Source organism: Trachurus japonicus, chromosome 21 (assembly GCF_045865225.1).
Source record: "Trachurus japonicus isolate A0001 chromosome 21, Traja_1.0".
Taxonomy (NCBI): domain Eukaryota; kingdom Metazoa; phylum Chordata; class Actinopteri; order Carangiformes; family Carangidae; genus Trachurus; species Trachurus japonicus.
Genome location: NC_140927.1, coordinates 813,989 through 829,141, shown reverse-complemented (window position 1 = coordinate 829,141; position 15,153 = coordinate 813,989). Strand labels below are relative to the sequence as shown.

The 15,153-nt window shown below is 40.9% G+C and overlaps 1 protein-coding gene across 1 annotated transcript in view; it reads left to right on the top strand.

Annotated features, from left to right (window-relative positions):
* The window catches only part of col5a2a (collagen, type V, alpha 2a), a 42,481-nt gene that overhangs the window by 16,258 nt on the left and 11,070 nt on the right, over positions 1 to 15,153 (top strand). The window contains exons 2-24 of the mRNA XM_085766378.1: positions 4,779 to 5,000; positions 5,472 to 5,494; positions 5,623 to 5,655; positions 5,771 to 5,803; positions 6,073 to 6,126; positions 6,980 to 7,072; positions 7,701 to 7,772; positions 9,620 to 9,664; positions 9,753 to 9,806; positions 9,951 to 10,004; positions 11,317 to 11,370; positions 11,494 to 11,547; positions 11,918 to 11,971; positions 12,068 to 12,112; positions 12,399 to 12,452; positions 12,645 to 12,689; positions 12,804 to 12,857; positions 13,117 to 13,215; positions 13,401 to 13,445; positions 13,538 to 13,636; positions 13,728 to 13,781; positions 14,303 to 14,410; positions 15,008 to 15,061. Of these exons, the coding sequence (XP_085622504.1) occupies positions 4,779 to 5,000; positions 5,472 to 5,494; positions 5,623 to 5,655; positions 5,771 to 5,803; positions 6,073 to 6,126; positions 6,980 to 7,072; positions 7,701 to 7,772; positions 9,620 to 9,664; positions 9,753 to 9,806; positions 9,951 to 10,004; positions 11,317 to 11,370; positions 11,494 to 11,547; positions 11,918 to 11,971; positions 12,068 to 12,112; positions 12,399 to 12,452; positions 12,645 to 12,689; positions 12,804 to 12,857; positions 13,117 to 13,215; positions 13,401 to 13,445; positions 13,538 to 13,636; positions 13,728 to 13,781; positions 14,303 to 14,410; positions 15,008 to 15,061 (1,502 nt within the window). The remainder of the gene's footprint in view (positions 1 to 4,778; positions 5,001 to 5,471; positions 5,495 to 5,622; positions 5,656 to 5,770; positions 5,804 to 6,072; positions 6,127 to 6,979; positions 7,073 to 7,700; positions 7,773 to 9,619; positions 9,665 to 9,752; positions 9,807 to 9,950; positions 10,005 to 11,316; positions 11,371 to 11,493; positions 11,548 to 11,917; positions 11,972 to 12,067; positions 12,113 to 12,398; positions 12,453 to 12,644; positions 12,690 to 12,803; positions 12,858 to 13,116; positions 13,216 to 13,400; positions 13,446 to 13,537; positions 13,637 to 13,727; positions 13,782 to 14,302; positions 14,411 to 15,007; positions 15,062 to 15,153) is intronic.

Sequence of the window (15,153 nt, the reverse complement as noted above, 5' to 3'; positions counted from 1 at the left end):
TTTACAGCGTCTGTGGAAAAGTGTGGAACCTGCAATGAATTAGCTGAGAGGAGGGAAAAAGTGAACGTCCCTCTCCTCCTCCTCCTCCTCCTCCTCCTCTTGCGGTGGGGTTTTTAAGACTCCTCTGAAAACCACACTTCTCTTCCAGTAAATTTCAAACTCTCCCCAAAACCTCCCGAAAGCAAAAAGTCAATCTCCAAGCTACGTTTTAGCACAGAGAAGCTCTAAAGTCACACATTTCAGCTCTAGCATGGCGACATCTAGCTTGTTTGAGGTCCATTAAACAATTTAGGGCAACAATAGCAATCAAATCCTGTCAGCTATTAGCTAGTATTTCTGACCTGCAGCTTTTTGAGACACAATACCAGATCACTTCAGTCTTGTTTTGTGAAAAACATTGGAGAATTGTGCACTCTGGTGTTCTGTGGAGAACTGGGTTTTCCATGTAAAAAAAAAAAAAGGCACAGTGGGAGTAACTGGCCATCAAAAGACAGGAAACTTCATGTCGTGTATTCGGTTTTGTCAAATGCTTGGCGGCCGGTGGAGCGAGGACGGTGGAGCGAACGAGTGCACCTTCATGTTGTTAGAGAGTGTCGATCTTCTTAAATATACACAGATACAAGGTGTAGTTGTCAGCCAACACAGCTGGATGAGGCGAGCATCCAGCTGTGCAATAAGAAGTCTATGTTGAATGCTGATGGCTGATGTGTGTCAAGGGGTCATTTACAGTTGGAGCCTTCTGTGTGTGGGTGAATGCCTCTTTGTGTTCATCTTTGTGCTAATGGGAATTGAACAAGGCCGAATAACAGCACCAGAAGGCTATAAGATGTAATAATGTATAATACACGTACAATAACCAGGATTTTTTTTTTAAAGGAGGAAAGGGAAAAGGATAAAGAAAAAAAGGAAAGAAAAATAAATATAAACTGTGGATGTTACCCAAATCACAACCACCCAGAGATGTGAGATCAGATGTAATGAGCTTAAGAGTGTCTGATTACATGGTGCATTTGAACAGAGCGTCCTTTAATCAGAGGAGTTTCAGGCGTCCCAATGACGTCTTGTTAAGGCAAGTTTAAGTGTGATTTATCACTCGCATCCTCTGTCTTTCTGTACCTTAACTTTGTTTGATCTTTCACCAAGAGTCTGGATGTGTCCCAGCACGGGCCCTCGACTTCATTAATGCAGATTAATCCCGATGGATGATATTGAAATGAGCATCCCAGGTGTCCTTGGTTCATGCTTTATCATGTTTTATTGAAGGAATGCATCGTAATGTGCTTATTTTTGCCAACATCACTCACTCACTGACTGTCTGTTTGCCATTACCAATGAGGGCGCTGGAGTAGAAAGGTATCACTTACTGATCTATTTCAGTGTGTTTTATAGGGATACTGTCAATGATTATAGTCAGCCTTATAAATATTCTGCCTTTGCACATATTGTTGATCCTTTGGTCACCAAACTGCATTTGTCGGTAAATTTTGAGGTTGCAAATTATTTTTTTCTTGTTTCATTTTTTATTATCATTTCTTGATGCCTGTCAAATTCAGTAGTTAAATAGTTATCATCCTTTAACCCACACATGCTGTAGGGGACTGTAGGAGAGCAGTATAAACTGACACACAGTATGCTCTGAACAGTCAGGGGAAGATGCACATATTGTTTATGTTAAAGGGATAGTTCAACATTTTGGCAAATTGGCCCATTGCCATAATCCCTATAGTTTTAGGAGTAGGTTCCTTACCTTTAATTGTCGGTGCAAGCTATTTTTTTAGAATGGCAGAGCGGAGCAGAGCTAATGGAATTTGTTTGTGAACAGAGTTGTTTTCAAGGCAAACGAAGAGACAGTTTGCCGAAAAACTGCCCCAGACGGGAACGTGCATCAGTGGTTTTGCATGAATTTACCTCGACAACAACTCTGTCTCGTAACGTTCCGTTATTATCTCATAGCGTGGTGAATGTGCAGGTCACAACTTGTCCACCAGAGCGTTTTGGAGTTGTTGGATTGTTTATTTGATGCGTTTGATGAGGGAAACAATTCCATGAGCCTCCACAGCGTAGCTCTGAGCAGCTCACGGCTCTGCTCCACCATTCTAAAAATAGCTTGCACCAACAATTAAAGGCAACAAACCTACTCCTAAAACTATAGGGATTGTAGCAATGGGCCAATCTGCCAAAATGTTATACTATCCCTTTAATATGTTCTTATTCCTGTTTGATCTTACATCTATATGCCCTATCTCTTTATATGCCCTATCTCCCTCTGCATTCTTTTCCATGTGATACATGTAAGTTCACTTAGAGCCGCTGAAACGTGGAATCAGACTTTTAAAGTGGGTCAGTTTTCATGGTCAATAGGAGATTCACTATTTTAAAGTTTGGAGACTGAACTTAATAAAAGTGATCATGAACAGTCAGTACTTTCCTGTTGCTGACAACTTACAGTACTGTAGCTCACTGACTCAAGGTTGCAGCTGATTTCATATTCCGCTCACAGGAAGTCCAAACAAACCCTTAAGTATTATTAGTTACTTTCTCTCTTAGGCTTGTCTAACATCAATAAAAATATGAGGCCAGGTCCTGTTACAGCATGTCGTCTTGTTGCTGCTCTTTGACTGCAGAATGGGGTGAAGTGGCCACAGGTTAAGCAGCTTAATTAGTGTGGCCTCTGTTGGAATAATCCATCTTTACATAGACTTCCATCATTTGTCAGGTTTCTCCCTGCAACCTCTTGCTGCCCAACCTGTCTTACCTGCAGTCTGAAGCTCAGAGCTGCCACCTGCTGTTTATGATAGAAACAGGTGAAGGCCTCTGCAGACCTGACAGACAGAGGCTCACATCACTGAAACACATCAGAGACATCCAGCAGCAGACTGGAAGCCTCTTTCTACATCCACTTATTTATATTCGTGAACATTTATCCCAGAAATATATAATTAAAGGTAAATGTCAGAGGTTATTAATCATTTTAGGCTTTTGTTAATAATCTGCTAGGAGCATAATGGCCACAGTATTCAATGTTTAGTTATGTTCAGTAGCCACATATGAGAGTATAAAGTCAACTTCCAAACCAGAGTGGTTAATGGGATGTCTGGGAGAAACAGTGGCTTCATAGGTGGTTTGCAGGTTTTGTCTTTTGAACACGAGTCAAGTTTTCGAGACGCTGCCTCTGGAGGAAATGACCTCATGTCTAACGGCTGGAAACTTCACTACAACAAAGGCTCGCATTTTCCAGACCTGTTTTTCTCTGAGTCTTTTTATGCGGAACATTAGACTGTGAAATGCATGGAGGCTTTGCATTGAGACAGTTATGTGTTGCTGTTTGTTTGTCAGTAAACAGTGGAGCATTTTGTATACAGTTTCTAGGTTCTTATTTAGATTGTTTCATATAGTTCATAGTTCATACGAGATTTGGGCCTTTGCATGTTGAATGGATTACTGTTGTGTTTGCAGTTATTAAATTACCATATCAGCCACCAGGGCCGTTGCTAGGAATTCTGGGGCCCCTGAAAGAATACCAAAGTGGGCCCCTGACTTTTCCACTTTTTTTCTTAGACTACGTATGTATTATTTTTTAATTAGCCTACTTTGTTTTGATGCTAATGCAGCATTACTATGAGTATTGGTCAGGGTCTTATGCAGAATAAATCAGTCATACAAAGATTAGACTACTGGGGTTTTTTTGTGGGGCCTACTGGGCGCTGGGCCCCTAGAATTATCATCACCTTTCTCCCCTATACAACGGCCCTGCAGCAACTGATCCTGCTGATTCAGGTGCCCTTAGGACAAATAGATGGTTTAAATTTCTGGGGGACAAGTTGGGACAAGCTTCAGCACCCCTGACCTTAAAGGGATAGTTCAACATTTTGGCAAATTGGCCCATTGCCATAATCGCTATAGTCATAGCAGTAGGTTCATTACCTTTAATTGTAGGTGTAAGCTATTTTCAGTACGGCGGAGCGCAGCAGCTGGATGCTCAGAGCTACGCTATGGAGGCTAAGGGAATTTCTTGGTTTCCCTCATTAAACTCATCAAATTCAACATCCCAAAACTCCACAGCGCTTTTGTAGACAAGTTGTGAGCTGCACAACCACCACGCTATGAGCTACGCCGTTTTCGAGGTAAATACAGGGTAAATACGGAGACTGCTTGCTGAAAAACTGTCCCTGAACGCAACACGCATCAGCGGTTTTGTATGAATTTACCTCGAAAACGGCTCCGTTTCGTATCGTTCCGTCATTATCTCATAGCGTGGTGGTTGTGCAGCTCACAACTTGTCTACAAAAGCGCTGTGGAGTTTTGGGATTTTGTATTTGATGAGTTTAATGAGGGAAACCAAGAAATTCCCTTAGCCTCCATAGCGTAGCTCTGAGCAGCCTGCTGCTGCGCTCCGCTGTACTAAAAATAGCTTACACCTACAATTAAAGGTAACGAACCTACTGCTATGACTATAGCGATTATGGCAATGGGCCAATTTGCCAAAATGTTGAACTATCCCTTTAACAGAGAATTGTGTCAACATAAAATGAATGGATGATTGTTTGCTTTTTGTTTGACTGTATGAAGGAATCAGAAACATGAGAGTTCTTTGCTGCGATCTGATTTGTATAAGCTCTGAACAGAGCAGGATACGTTTCAACCTCATAATTCATAACAGTTGTGCTTGGCAAACCTTTTGCCAAGGACTAAACTTTAGATATCCCCAGTTGTTTTTTTTCTTTCAACTGAATCGATACAAAGTCGATAATCTAAGTCCTCCTCTGTGTGTGTTCCAGGAGATGACATGAGCTGCACGGCAGACGGCCAGGTGTACACGAACAGGGACATCTGGAAGCCAGAGCCATGCCGGATTTGTGTTTGTGACAACGGTCAGGTCCTCTGCGATGAGATCCAGTGCGACGAGCTGAGCAACTGTGAGAAGATGGTCATCCCAGAGGGCGAGTGCTGCCCCATCTGTCAGACCGAGTCCCCCAGCACCGGTGGCACGGACACCTTCGGTGAGTGTTTGTCATGTTAATGAGTCGCAAACACGTCCATGATTTACACGTGCATTCATTCACACGTCCTTGTTTTAACACAAGCCTCAAATGAGGACATGCATTAAGCTCCAATCAGGAGTAATAACAACAACATCATGACCTGGAAAGATGTTTTTAGTTTTGACAGGCTGTTGGTGAGCTGATCCATTGATCTGTTAGAAACAATGAACAAATGACTGCTATTATCAGTCTGTTGTAGTCGTGACATCAGATTGATTGTGTTAATTGGCTAGTTTGCCTTTGTTTACCTTGCCTGACCTGCATAATGATGACAGATGAATCTCACTATAACTGCTTTGACATGAACTCATCATCCTCAGCCTCCACACTGATGATTTAATTAGGTTTTTTTTGCACATAGTGGGAACATGATAAGAGGAAAAACTAATGGGAACTTCTCTGCTTTTTTTTTTTTCTTCCTTGGGGCAGGGGGCGGGGGCAGGATCTATAAGGTAGGCCACAGTTTTATGACATTTGATATTCATGCTTTACCATTTTTTCATTGTAATATCATCACCATTATAATTGGTATGTATGTAATGGGTTTAAATCATCTTGTTATTTGTATCTGTTTATTCAGGGTCAGAAGGGAGAACCTGGGGATGTCCCACTTGTGAGTGTTTGCTGAATATAAATAAATAAATATATAGTTTGTTATTCCAAAAGCCATAAAGGGCTCTGTCTAAATGCTGGATTCAACTAACGGTTTTGATGATTCCCCCACACAGGTGACTGGTATCAGAGGCCGTCCTGGACCTATGGTGAGAAACTTTGTCCCTGACAGTTTTTTATTTTGTGTGTGTTGAATGTTCAAGCACCTGATTTGACACTAGATGGCATGAGAGGACAGTTACCTCCTGCATAACTTCACCTTAAAAGGACGTCTGCACGACAGAACAGCCCAACAGTCCTGAGTCGCTGTGACATTTTAAAACACCACAGCATATTATTGTTTTGATGTCAATCGCATTGTCACTAATACTCTCTGATTTATTAATGACTCCTTTTTTTTTTTTGTTCATTGCAACAGGGACCTCCCGGCTCTCCTGGAGACAGAGGACAACGTGGAAACAAAGGAAGGCCTGTATGTCCCATCCATAAGTCACCACAGAAAAACAAAACAAAAAAAAAACAGAGATTATTCATATAGTTATAACAACTGTCTGAGTTTCAATATTCATTTTGGGTCAGCACAGATCTTAATTAACAGTATTTATTGGGTCACAGTCCACATCAATCATATAGTATATAGGTATTTAATGATTTGAACAGGCATATCGCAATATATTATACTCTTGACAAGCAAATACATTTAATGCAGCATCATGCCCATTTGTCCCATGTGACGCTCCACTTTTATTCTCAGTTGAACATTTTATATGATATCTGTGCTCTGATGACTCTATTTCTCTTTCTTCCTGCCAAACTAGTCAAAGTGGTCAAAAAATACTGCTGTTAAAAAACATTTTTTTGGGTCAAGGGCAGGAGACTAACAGTCAAAATATAATGTAATGTGGAAAGCTGATGTATAACGTGCTTACCAAGCAAGAATGTAGCAGGTTGATGAATGAGCGTGCCCCTCTTGGTGGAGTAGCAATCCAGTTGAGGGCAGCGTTTTGAGGGTGATTTATTAGTCCATAACCAGCCGTTTCCCTCCTGCACACACTTTACAGCTCGTAGTTCATAAACAAACAGAAATTAAGCTGCATCATGGGCATCAAGCTGGATCCACTGTTCAAGTATCTCAGCAGCATCGATTGATTGATCTGTCTATATTTCAGTTTTTAAGTTCAGGAGATAAACACAGTGTGGAAGTGTAGCGATGAGCTTCCACAGACACACAATGATGAATCAATGTCAGACTCAGCAGACTAATGAAATGGTTTTTAAACAAGTGAATCAGCATTTCTCACTCCTCCTCTCTTTCTCTCTCTCAGGGACTGCGGGGTCCTGCAGGTTATGATGGAGAGCCTGGTGTCCCGGGTCAGCCTGGTGAAGCAGGACCTCCAGGACACCCGACACACCCAGGGGTGAGTTATTCATAGAGTTGTCTCATGTATGTACATGCAGACAAATGGTAATGGACTCTATAAAGCGCTATAGTTTCTATGACCAATCAAAGCGCTTTACACTACTAGTCAAATTCACCCATTCACACACTCACATTCATGCAACACTTTTTATCTACATACTGAAATTCCCTTTTTCTCTTTCATGATGCTGCAACTGGAATCAAAACTTCATGAAGGGATCTTCCCAAGGGATCAATAAAGTGTTTATCTATCTAACAGCACATTTCTGACCATCAACCAGATCTTCTCCATAGATGAAGTCTAGACAAAAATGTAAACTCTGTAAAGATGTTTTCCATAACAAATCTTATGTGATTTTGGGGATTTTATGTGAGTCACATTTGAGCAGACACAAAATAAAGGGACCGTACGGACCAGTGGTACCTGGAGAGACTCACTACACATATAGTATAGTCAATTCAAATTCTGACATCTGTACAAAATTGTAAATCATTTTGAGTAATTGTATTATGCTTTATTTATTGTTTCTGTTCATATTTCTTAGCCATTTCCTGTTCATTTTTGCCTGTTGAATGGCAAATACTGATCAAACACCTAAAGTGAAGTGTGTCTGCTCCACTTGCAGGGTCTGGAAGCTCAGATGGCCTCAGGGTTTGACGGAAAAACCGGACCTCAAGCGATGTTAAGTGGCTCAAGGGTAAGAGGAAGTCAGAAAAACCGGTTCTTAAAACACTCATCCATTTACTTTGTTGAGTTTAAAAAGACTCTGATTGTGTATTGGAGAATGGGAGAATTCTCGCCAGCAATTAAGAAGAGCCAGGAGGTAGGCTACAGTGTTATAGATTTGTGCTCTGTGCTGCCAATACTTGTTTTTAAACAAGACTCCAGAGGGAGAGGATGTCATATGCTGCACAGATTGTAAAACACAATTTTGTAATGTAGGGTTGTGTAAATAGATTATTTCTTTCTTTCTTTCTTTATACTTTTTTGTGAACGTGAAAATGAACCACATTCTATCTAAGTTCTGGTACTGTATCTAGATTGATTAAGTCATATTATACGTATATAATATGTACTTTCATAAACTTGGGTGACTATAGAGAGAGATACGTACAGAAAAAAAAAGTGAGAAAGAGAGAATGGATCCTAGTCAAGGTCCAAGAATCACTGGATCTTACATTTCCCATGATGCCTTTTGATGCCTAACAACCAGCTTTCTTTCCAGGATGATACAAATGCCTCAGATTGTTTTTTATTACAAATCTGTAGTCTACCAAATCTGAAACAAATCCAACCCTAGTGTTACTGCATCGGTCACTCCTCTCCTTTAGGCTCCTCCTCCTTTAAACGGCAATATTATGTAATGTTCTCTGCAATAAAACCACTGGAATTTTAGACCCACTAACACACACACACTCAGCAGACATGTTGGATCAAATACAGGAAGTGGTTGAATATTGTCCTTGAACACTGTCAGAGGAGCTGCAGCTCTACAAGTATATATCCAGCCTCAGTGTGCAACTTTGTGGAATATTGAACTTGTGAAACGACAAATGAGAAATGTCTGCACTCATTTTAGAGCAGGTGAAGACCGACAGTCAGTCAGTCACATTCCTCCAGCTACAGACTTCAGATTAAGATTAAAGGTGATAGCTACAAGTTTAATTCCTCCTGGCCAGTATGTGTTCCACTCACACTGCCTGCTCGCTCCAACCTTCGGTTTTACTGGTTGCCAGTTACAGCAGTAGCTAAAGTTCTAATGCTGTTGCCACAGAGATCATTCCATGCAGACGTTGCCAACGTAACCAGATGTAAATATTTATATATTTCGGACCCGCCAAAATTTATTAAACAATTATTTACTATTTAAAAAAAATTCAGTAAAATTAATACTTTTATTCTGCACCCCTCTAGACATTCTGTAGATGCATTATTTTTGAAAAATGTATCCTTTTGATGAAAAAGTTGTAGCTATGACCTTTAATTTTCTTGTGTTGTATTTAAAAAAAAAGTACATTATACATTTCCATTAGCAAGTACACAAACACTCTGCTTTGGCAGACGTGTGAAATCAATCCATGTCTAACTGAATAGGCTGAAGCAGGGGAATGGTATGAAGGCAGAAGATGTATTTTCTTTACATCACTTTAAAATATATATAATTATTGATATTGCATGTATTATTCTTATACAGATGTATGAGGATCCCTTTTTTCTGTGATGTTTGAGCTTCATCTAAGCATGTCAATACATTTCTGACATCTTCCTCCAATGCTGTCAGACTTGAGCACAGTTACAACACACTACATTTTGAGTGTGTGTGTAAATGGAGATAGAATAGTAATTGAAGCCTGTGCTTTGACAGCTGTTTACACATGGGCCCAGAGAATCCCCATAAAATATTAATCCACCAAATTAATCCATTCATCCACTGACAACCCATTTCAGTAACTCCCTATATGTTTCCAGGCTGTTGCTCAAATCCCTGAGACATTCATTTATTTCATTTTTTGATTTTTCTTTTCTTTTCTTTTTTGTCTTTAGGGAGAGTCTGGAACACGAGGACCTCCTGGGCCAAACGGTGTGCCTGTAAGTCCACAACACTTCAACAAGCTTAGATTGGCATGTGATTGTTTTCATATTTCAACTGTTTAATTGTTCCCCTTCCCCCTCAAAGGGTCATGCTGGACCACAAGGGCCTCCCGGAGAAGTTGGAGATCCAGGACATATGGTGTGACATTATTCTTTTGTAAATAATAGGCTTGGTGATTTCCATGGATTTTGCCGAAGCGCTTCCTCAGAAGAGGAAGATGAGCTTGTTTTCCTGTGAGTGCTGGTGGTTCCTGGATGTTTACAGTCTGACTGTGTGTTTCAGGGTTCATCTGGCCAGAGGGGACCTGAGGGGCCCCCAGGGAAACCAGGTGAAGATGTAAGTTTGTCAATCCATCTTTTATTGCAAAATGATATTTACTTCAAATAAACAACAGAATTATAACCACTTCCTAACATGGAGCTGCTTGCAAAATACAGTAATGATACCATCATTGACCTGCAAGCTCTTTATTTTCCATGCCAGACTGACAGAGGGTTGAGTTTCCCTTAAAGCAGAAGTAAGCGATATTTTTGTGTTAATATAAGTCTTAAATAGTTATATCTTCCGACAGCAATCACTTACATAGAGTGTTTGGTCTGAAACACGGGTCTGTCAGTCACTCTGCTCTGCTGTAAGCCGAGGAGAAAACTTTCCTTGTATCCTACAAGTTTTATCCAATGAGGAGAGAGAACAGCATGAAGGGCTGTGTGTGCAGCCAAGGGATGCGCGTGAATGTGGTGACGTAGGGACGAGGACCAATAGATCCATGACGAGGGCGGGGGCTGCTAACTCCGTCGGCTGACAAGACGTTATGGTGCGTTCAAGGCAACTCGTAACTCGTGTTTTTCCGACCTGTGAAGTCGTACCAGTTCGATCTGGTGCGAGTTCATGGGTCGGAAGTTACGAGTGGCCGTTATAGTGCACTTTCACAGGTAAAACAGGTGCAACAGGTCGGAAAAACACGAGTGGGTTGCCTGGAACGCTACAAAGTCGTAAGTCGTGACTTGAAGCTGTAACTTACGGTTTCAAAAGCCTGCCTGGAACGCAGCATTAGCCCAAACGACCGGATCGCTTACTTCTGCTTTAAATTCCATCACTTTTTTTAAGTTGTTGTATAGTATATTCTCGTTTTTTCATTAATTGAGTTAATAAGGGAAACTAACAGATATGTTATTGCATGATAATTTAGTTTGTACAAGAAGCTGACAACAGTTTTAGACAGTAACAAACAACCTAAGATTAGGTGGCCCATCCCCCTGCTCTCTCTCTCTCTCTCTCTCTCTCTCTCAAGCCAACTGGTGGAGACAGATGGCTGCCCATGCTGAGTCCAGTTCCCTTAAGATTTCTGCCTCTTAGAAAGAACATTTCCTCGCTACTGTGGCCAAGTGTTCACTCCTGATTAGAATTGTTGGGTCTCTCTGAAAATTATCATACAGTCTCACTGTTGTGATTTGGCTGTATAACAGTCATATCAGATATGGTTTTCGTTAGGCTGCAACTCTGTGCCATCTCCAGAACAACCAAGTGAAGCATCAACTCTCACACAAAATCGAGGAGATGAAGTTTGATGTGTGAATACTTTCACTTTTAGAGTGAAAACTTTTGCAACCAAATACATCTGTAACGTGCACATGTTGTGTCCTCACAGGGAGAAGCAGGTAAATCAGGAAACAGTGGTGAAGTTGGATTCCCTGGATCAGCAGTGAGTCTCTCCAACTCTTTGACATAACTGCACAATCTGTGTCACTACACAGGAAGTTCTTCTTCCTCTTCCTCATGAGTCCTCGGTGGATAAAACAATGTTGATCTGTGTCACATATTTTAGGGTTCCAGAGGATTTCCTGGGACTCCTGGGCCTCCTGGACTCAAGGGTCACAGAGTGAGTGTGAAGTCACTTCATTCTCAATTTCTATTGACAAATTCCGGTATTACAAAGTCAAAATAAAATTCAAACATTTCAGTCAAAATGTAGTATATGACCAAGCCAAATATTTAAATACATGTAAACAACAACATCAATACAAACCAGAAAATAAATTAATATATAAAAAAAAATAAAAGTCAGAGAATTAATCAGGAAAATTCACAGCAAAAGGGGCATTTTAATCTAATTATACAGTAGGCTATCACAAGCTTTTATATCAAAATGAATTGCCCCTTGTGGGATTAATAAAGTTGTTCTGAATTTGAATTGAATTGAATTTGAAAACAGTGGAGCATGTCAACTTTTTGTTTGTTTGTTTTCTTAGGGCCATGGTGGACCACTTGGCCAAAAAGGTGAAACTGGAGCTCTTGGATCCAAGGTAAGAACAAAGTGAAATATTTCAATTAGGTGGTGTAATGAATTGCCTTGTTAAAAGGCCTGTGTAATAACATAACACATTTATCTGTTTTTTTAGGGTGCTACAGGCCCCCCTGGTCCAATGGGAGGACCTGGACCCATGGTGAGTTATATTCTGAAAATCTCTCTTTTTTTTAAGTGCGCATAGAGTTTGAGGAAGTCTGACACTCATAAGTACCCTGGGGTAACAGATGTAGATTATAGTGCATTGTGCTTATCAGTGTGTGTGTGGGTTCCAGCACACAGACATTTAGCTCTTATCTTTGATGAGTCAAAGGGAAGGCTGTGTCCACAACACTGTAAATAGCAGTTTGAACATCCTGACTTTAAACACATACAGTGAGTGGAGGGCAGCTGCAATTGATCAGTGTCTGTGTATCTGTGTGTAGGGTCCTGCTGGGATGCCAGGAGAGAGAGGACGCCCTGGACCTGGCGGCATAGCAGTAAGGATGTCATCACTATGCAACTGTAACATCTGCCAAAATGTCAACATTTCAACGTCACTAACGTCCAGTCTGTTGAATTTAATTTGGTATCAATGGGCAGTCGGGTGTTACAAATAAAGTTTCATGTTGGCTATTTCATTTCATGGCATCGTGCTGAGTCAAAGTGAAATGTCTGAATTTATGTTTTAGGGAAAACGTGGGTCACAGGGTAACATTGGAAAACACGGCCCAATGGTAAGTCAGCATCCAAACTGAGCTAAGCAGCTGTTCTTTCCTATAGTATGTTTCCACACTCTTTTTGGTTTATCATTCATCAAAGTTTGTCTGTCATTGCTGTTTGTTTAACAGGGCCCCTTGGGTATCAATGGTCCACCTGGATATCCAGGAACCCCAGGAATGAAGGCAAGCACAAAACAAAACACTCTGCATACTTCCATTATATTATCATACTAATGAGGCTCTGTTCATGACAATTCACAGTAAACATCTATTTATTCTTCACAGTCTTATTGTTGTTATTGTTATCTTTTATTGTATTACCCTTTACCATCGCTTGTTCTTGTATTTTCACTAATAATACAAATTGCAAACAAATATAAAGGCAGTTCAAAACCAAATATGTAATTTTGCCTAGTAATTGTACTGTGATTGTTTCCCAAAGGGACAACCTGGCCCCACAGGAGTCCGGGGTCCCGAAGGCCCACAGGGACAGAGAGGAGAGACCGGTCATTTGGGTAGAGCTGGACCAGTTGGCCTGAGGGTTAATATCTTTCTTTACTTATACTCACACATCACACACTGCACATGATGAGGACGTTTCCAATGAGGAAAGTTTGTGATCTGCTTTGACTGTCACAGTTGAATGTGTTACAGACGGTCTAGTTTATCACACTTCTGAACATCTCCAGGCATCATGATCTAAATGGAAAATGTCTGTGTTCACAGGGACCAGGGGGAACGGATGGTGGTCCAGGTTCCAAAGGACCAGTGGTATGTGCATTTCTTTTAATCTAAACAACTGTAAACTTATGGTATGAATGCACTGAGGTCACATATACAGTAACATGGCTGCCTATTCACAGGGTCACCTTGGTCCACAAGGTGCCGGCGGCCATCCTGGACCTTCAGGCCCACCAGGACCTCAAGGAAGCACTGGCCAGCCTGGTATTAAAGGACAACTGGTAAACTGGCTTGACAATTTATTCTTTAGTTGTTTTTTTTATTGCTGGGATATTTGTATATGTATATTCTCACTACACATTTCTGTTACAGGGAGATGTTGGTGTGCCAGGATTTAAAGGAGAGGCTGGGCCAAAAGGAGAACCTGTAAGTTTCAGCTGCAAAAATATATAATATTCTGTAATGCCAGAGTTTATAGTTTTGATTTTTTTTATCAAGTTTTAATATTAATAAGATGATATTTTTTGTGGATTTAAGAGCCAGAAACCTGCTTTCCTTTGACTTGAGGTTTCAGATAGAATGACAGACAATAATAAGGTGATAGCTGTTTTCTGCTTGAGCTATCAAACTCAAAAGAGAAAATAGCGGTGACTTATTTGTTGTGAAATCACAAAGTTACAGAAATGCTGACGACTCTTCTAAGGGTCCATGTTCTAAAAACAGGCTGTGTGCATTTCTCTGTGGACTCACTACCTCCACTGTATTAATATAGAATCTAGATCTTTAAAAAAAAAGACACTCTCATTTCACTCCATGAGACTTCCAGTAAACTGTAATTTGCACTTAAGAACAATTCAATTCAAAGGACACATGATATTAGGAAGGTAACTGGTGAGTCTTGCCTCTTGGTTTTTGACCATATTCTGACATATGTGTTAACTTTCTAGGGTCCCCCAGGCTCCCAGGGAGTGATTGGACCTCAGGGTGAGGAAGGAAAGCGAGGACCACGGGGAGATTCCGGTTCTGTCGGCCCTCATGGTCCCGTCGGTGAGAGAGTGAGTCAACAATTTGCCTCCTACTGCAACATTCATCATCACTGGGGTAATAGCAGGTCATCACAGTAATGAATTCAATCCAGAGAAGTAATCACTCGAGGTAGAAAAAGAAAATGAGGGGCGATGAAATGGTGAAACATTTTAGCAAATTAGTGTGTAACATTTATATGATACAAGTGATACACCAACCCATGGATAAAGGCACATGTGGTGGTTAGTTCCATCACCTCACCGCAAAAAAAGGGTCCTGAGCTGAATCCCAGGCGGCCGCGGCCTCTCCTGAAGACTGAGTGCTCCACTTGTGTCTGTGTACTTTCCTCCTGGTGCTCCGGTTTCCTGCCGCAGCCCAAAAATTAGGTGAACCAGAGAATCTAAATTGACCATAGACTGGCGATTACCCCCACAATGACCCTGCACAAAATATAACCGGTGTAAATGATGGATGAGTTTTGGTGATTTCCCCCTGTCACTTTTTTCTTATTTTCCACTTTTTCTTGCTTTTTTTCTGTGCAAAAACGTGATCTCTACTCCACTGATCTTGTTGAATAAAGGTGCAACTTCACTTCACTAATGCAGAATCTAACTTGTGTTTTGTAGGGAGCTCCTGGTAACAGAGGATTCCCTGGTGCTGATGGGCTGCCAGGACCTAAGGTACAGTACAATATATTTTAAAGTAATTCAAAATTTCCTTTCAACATGTACAGCACGTAACAGCAACAGAAAGAGATCAAATAGCATCATCA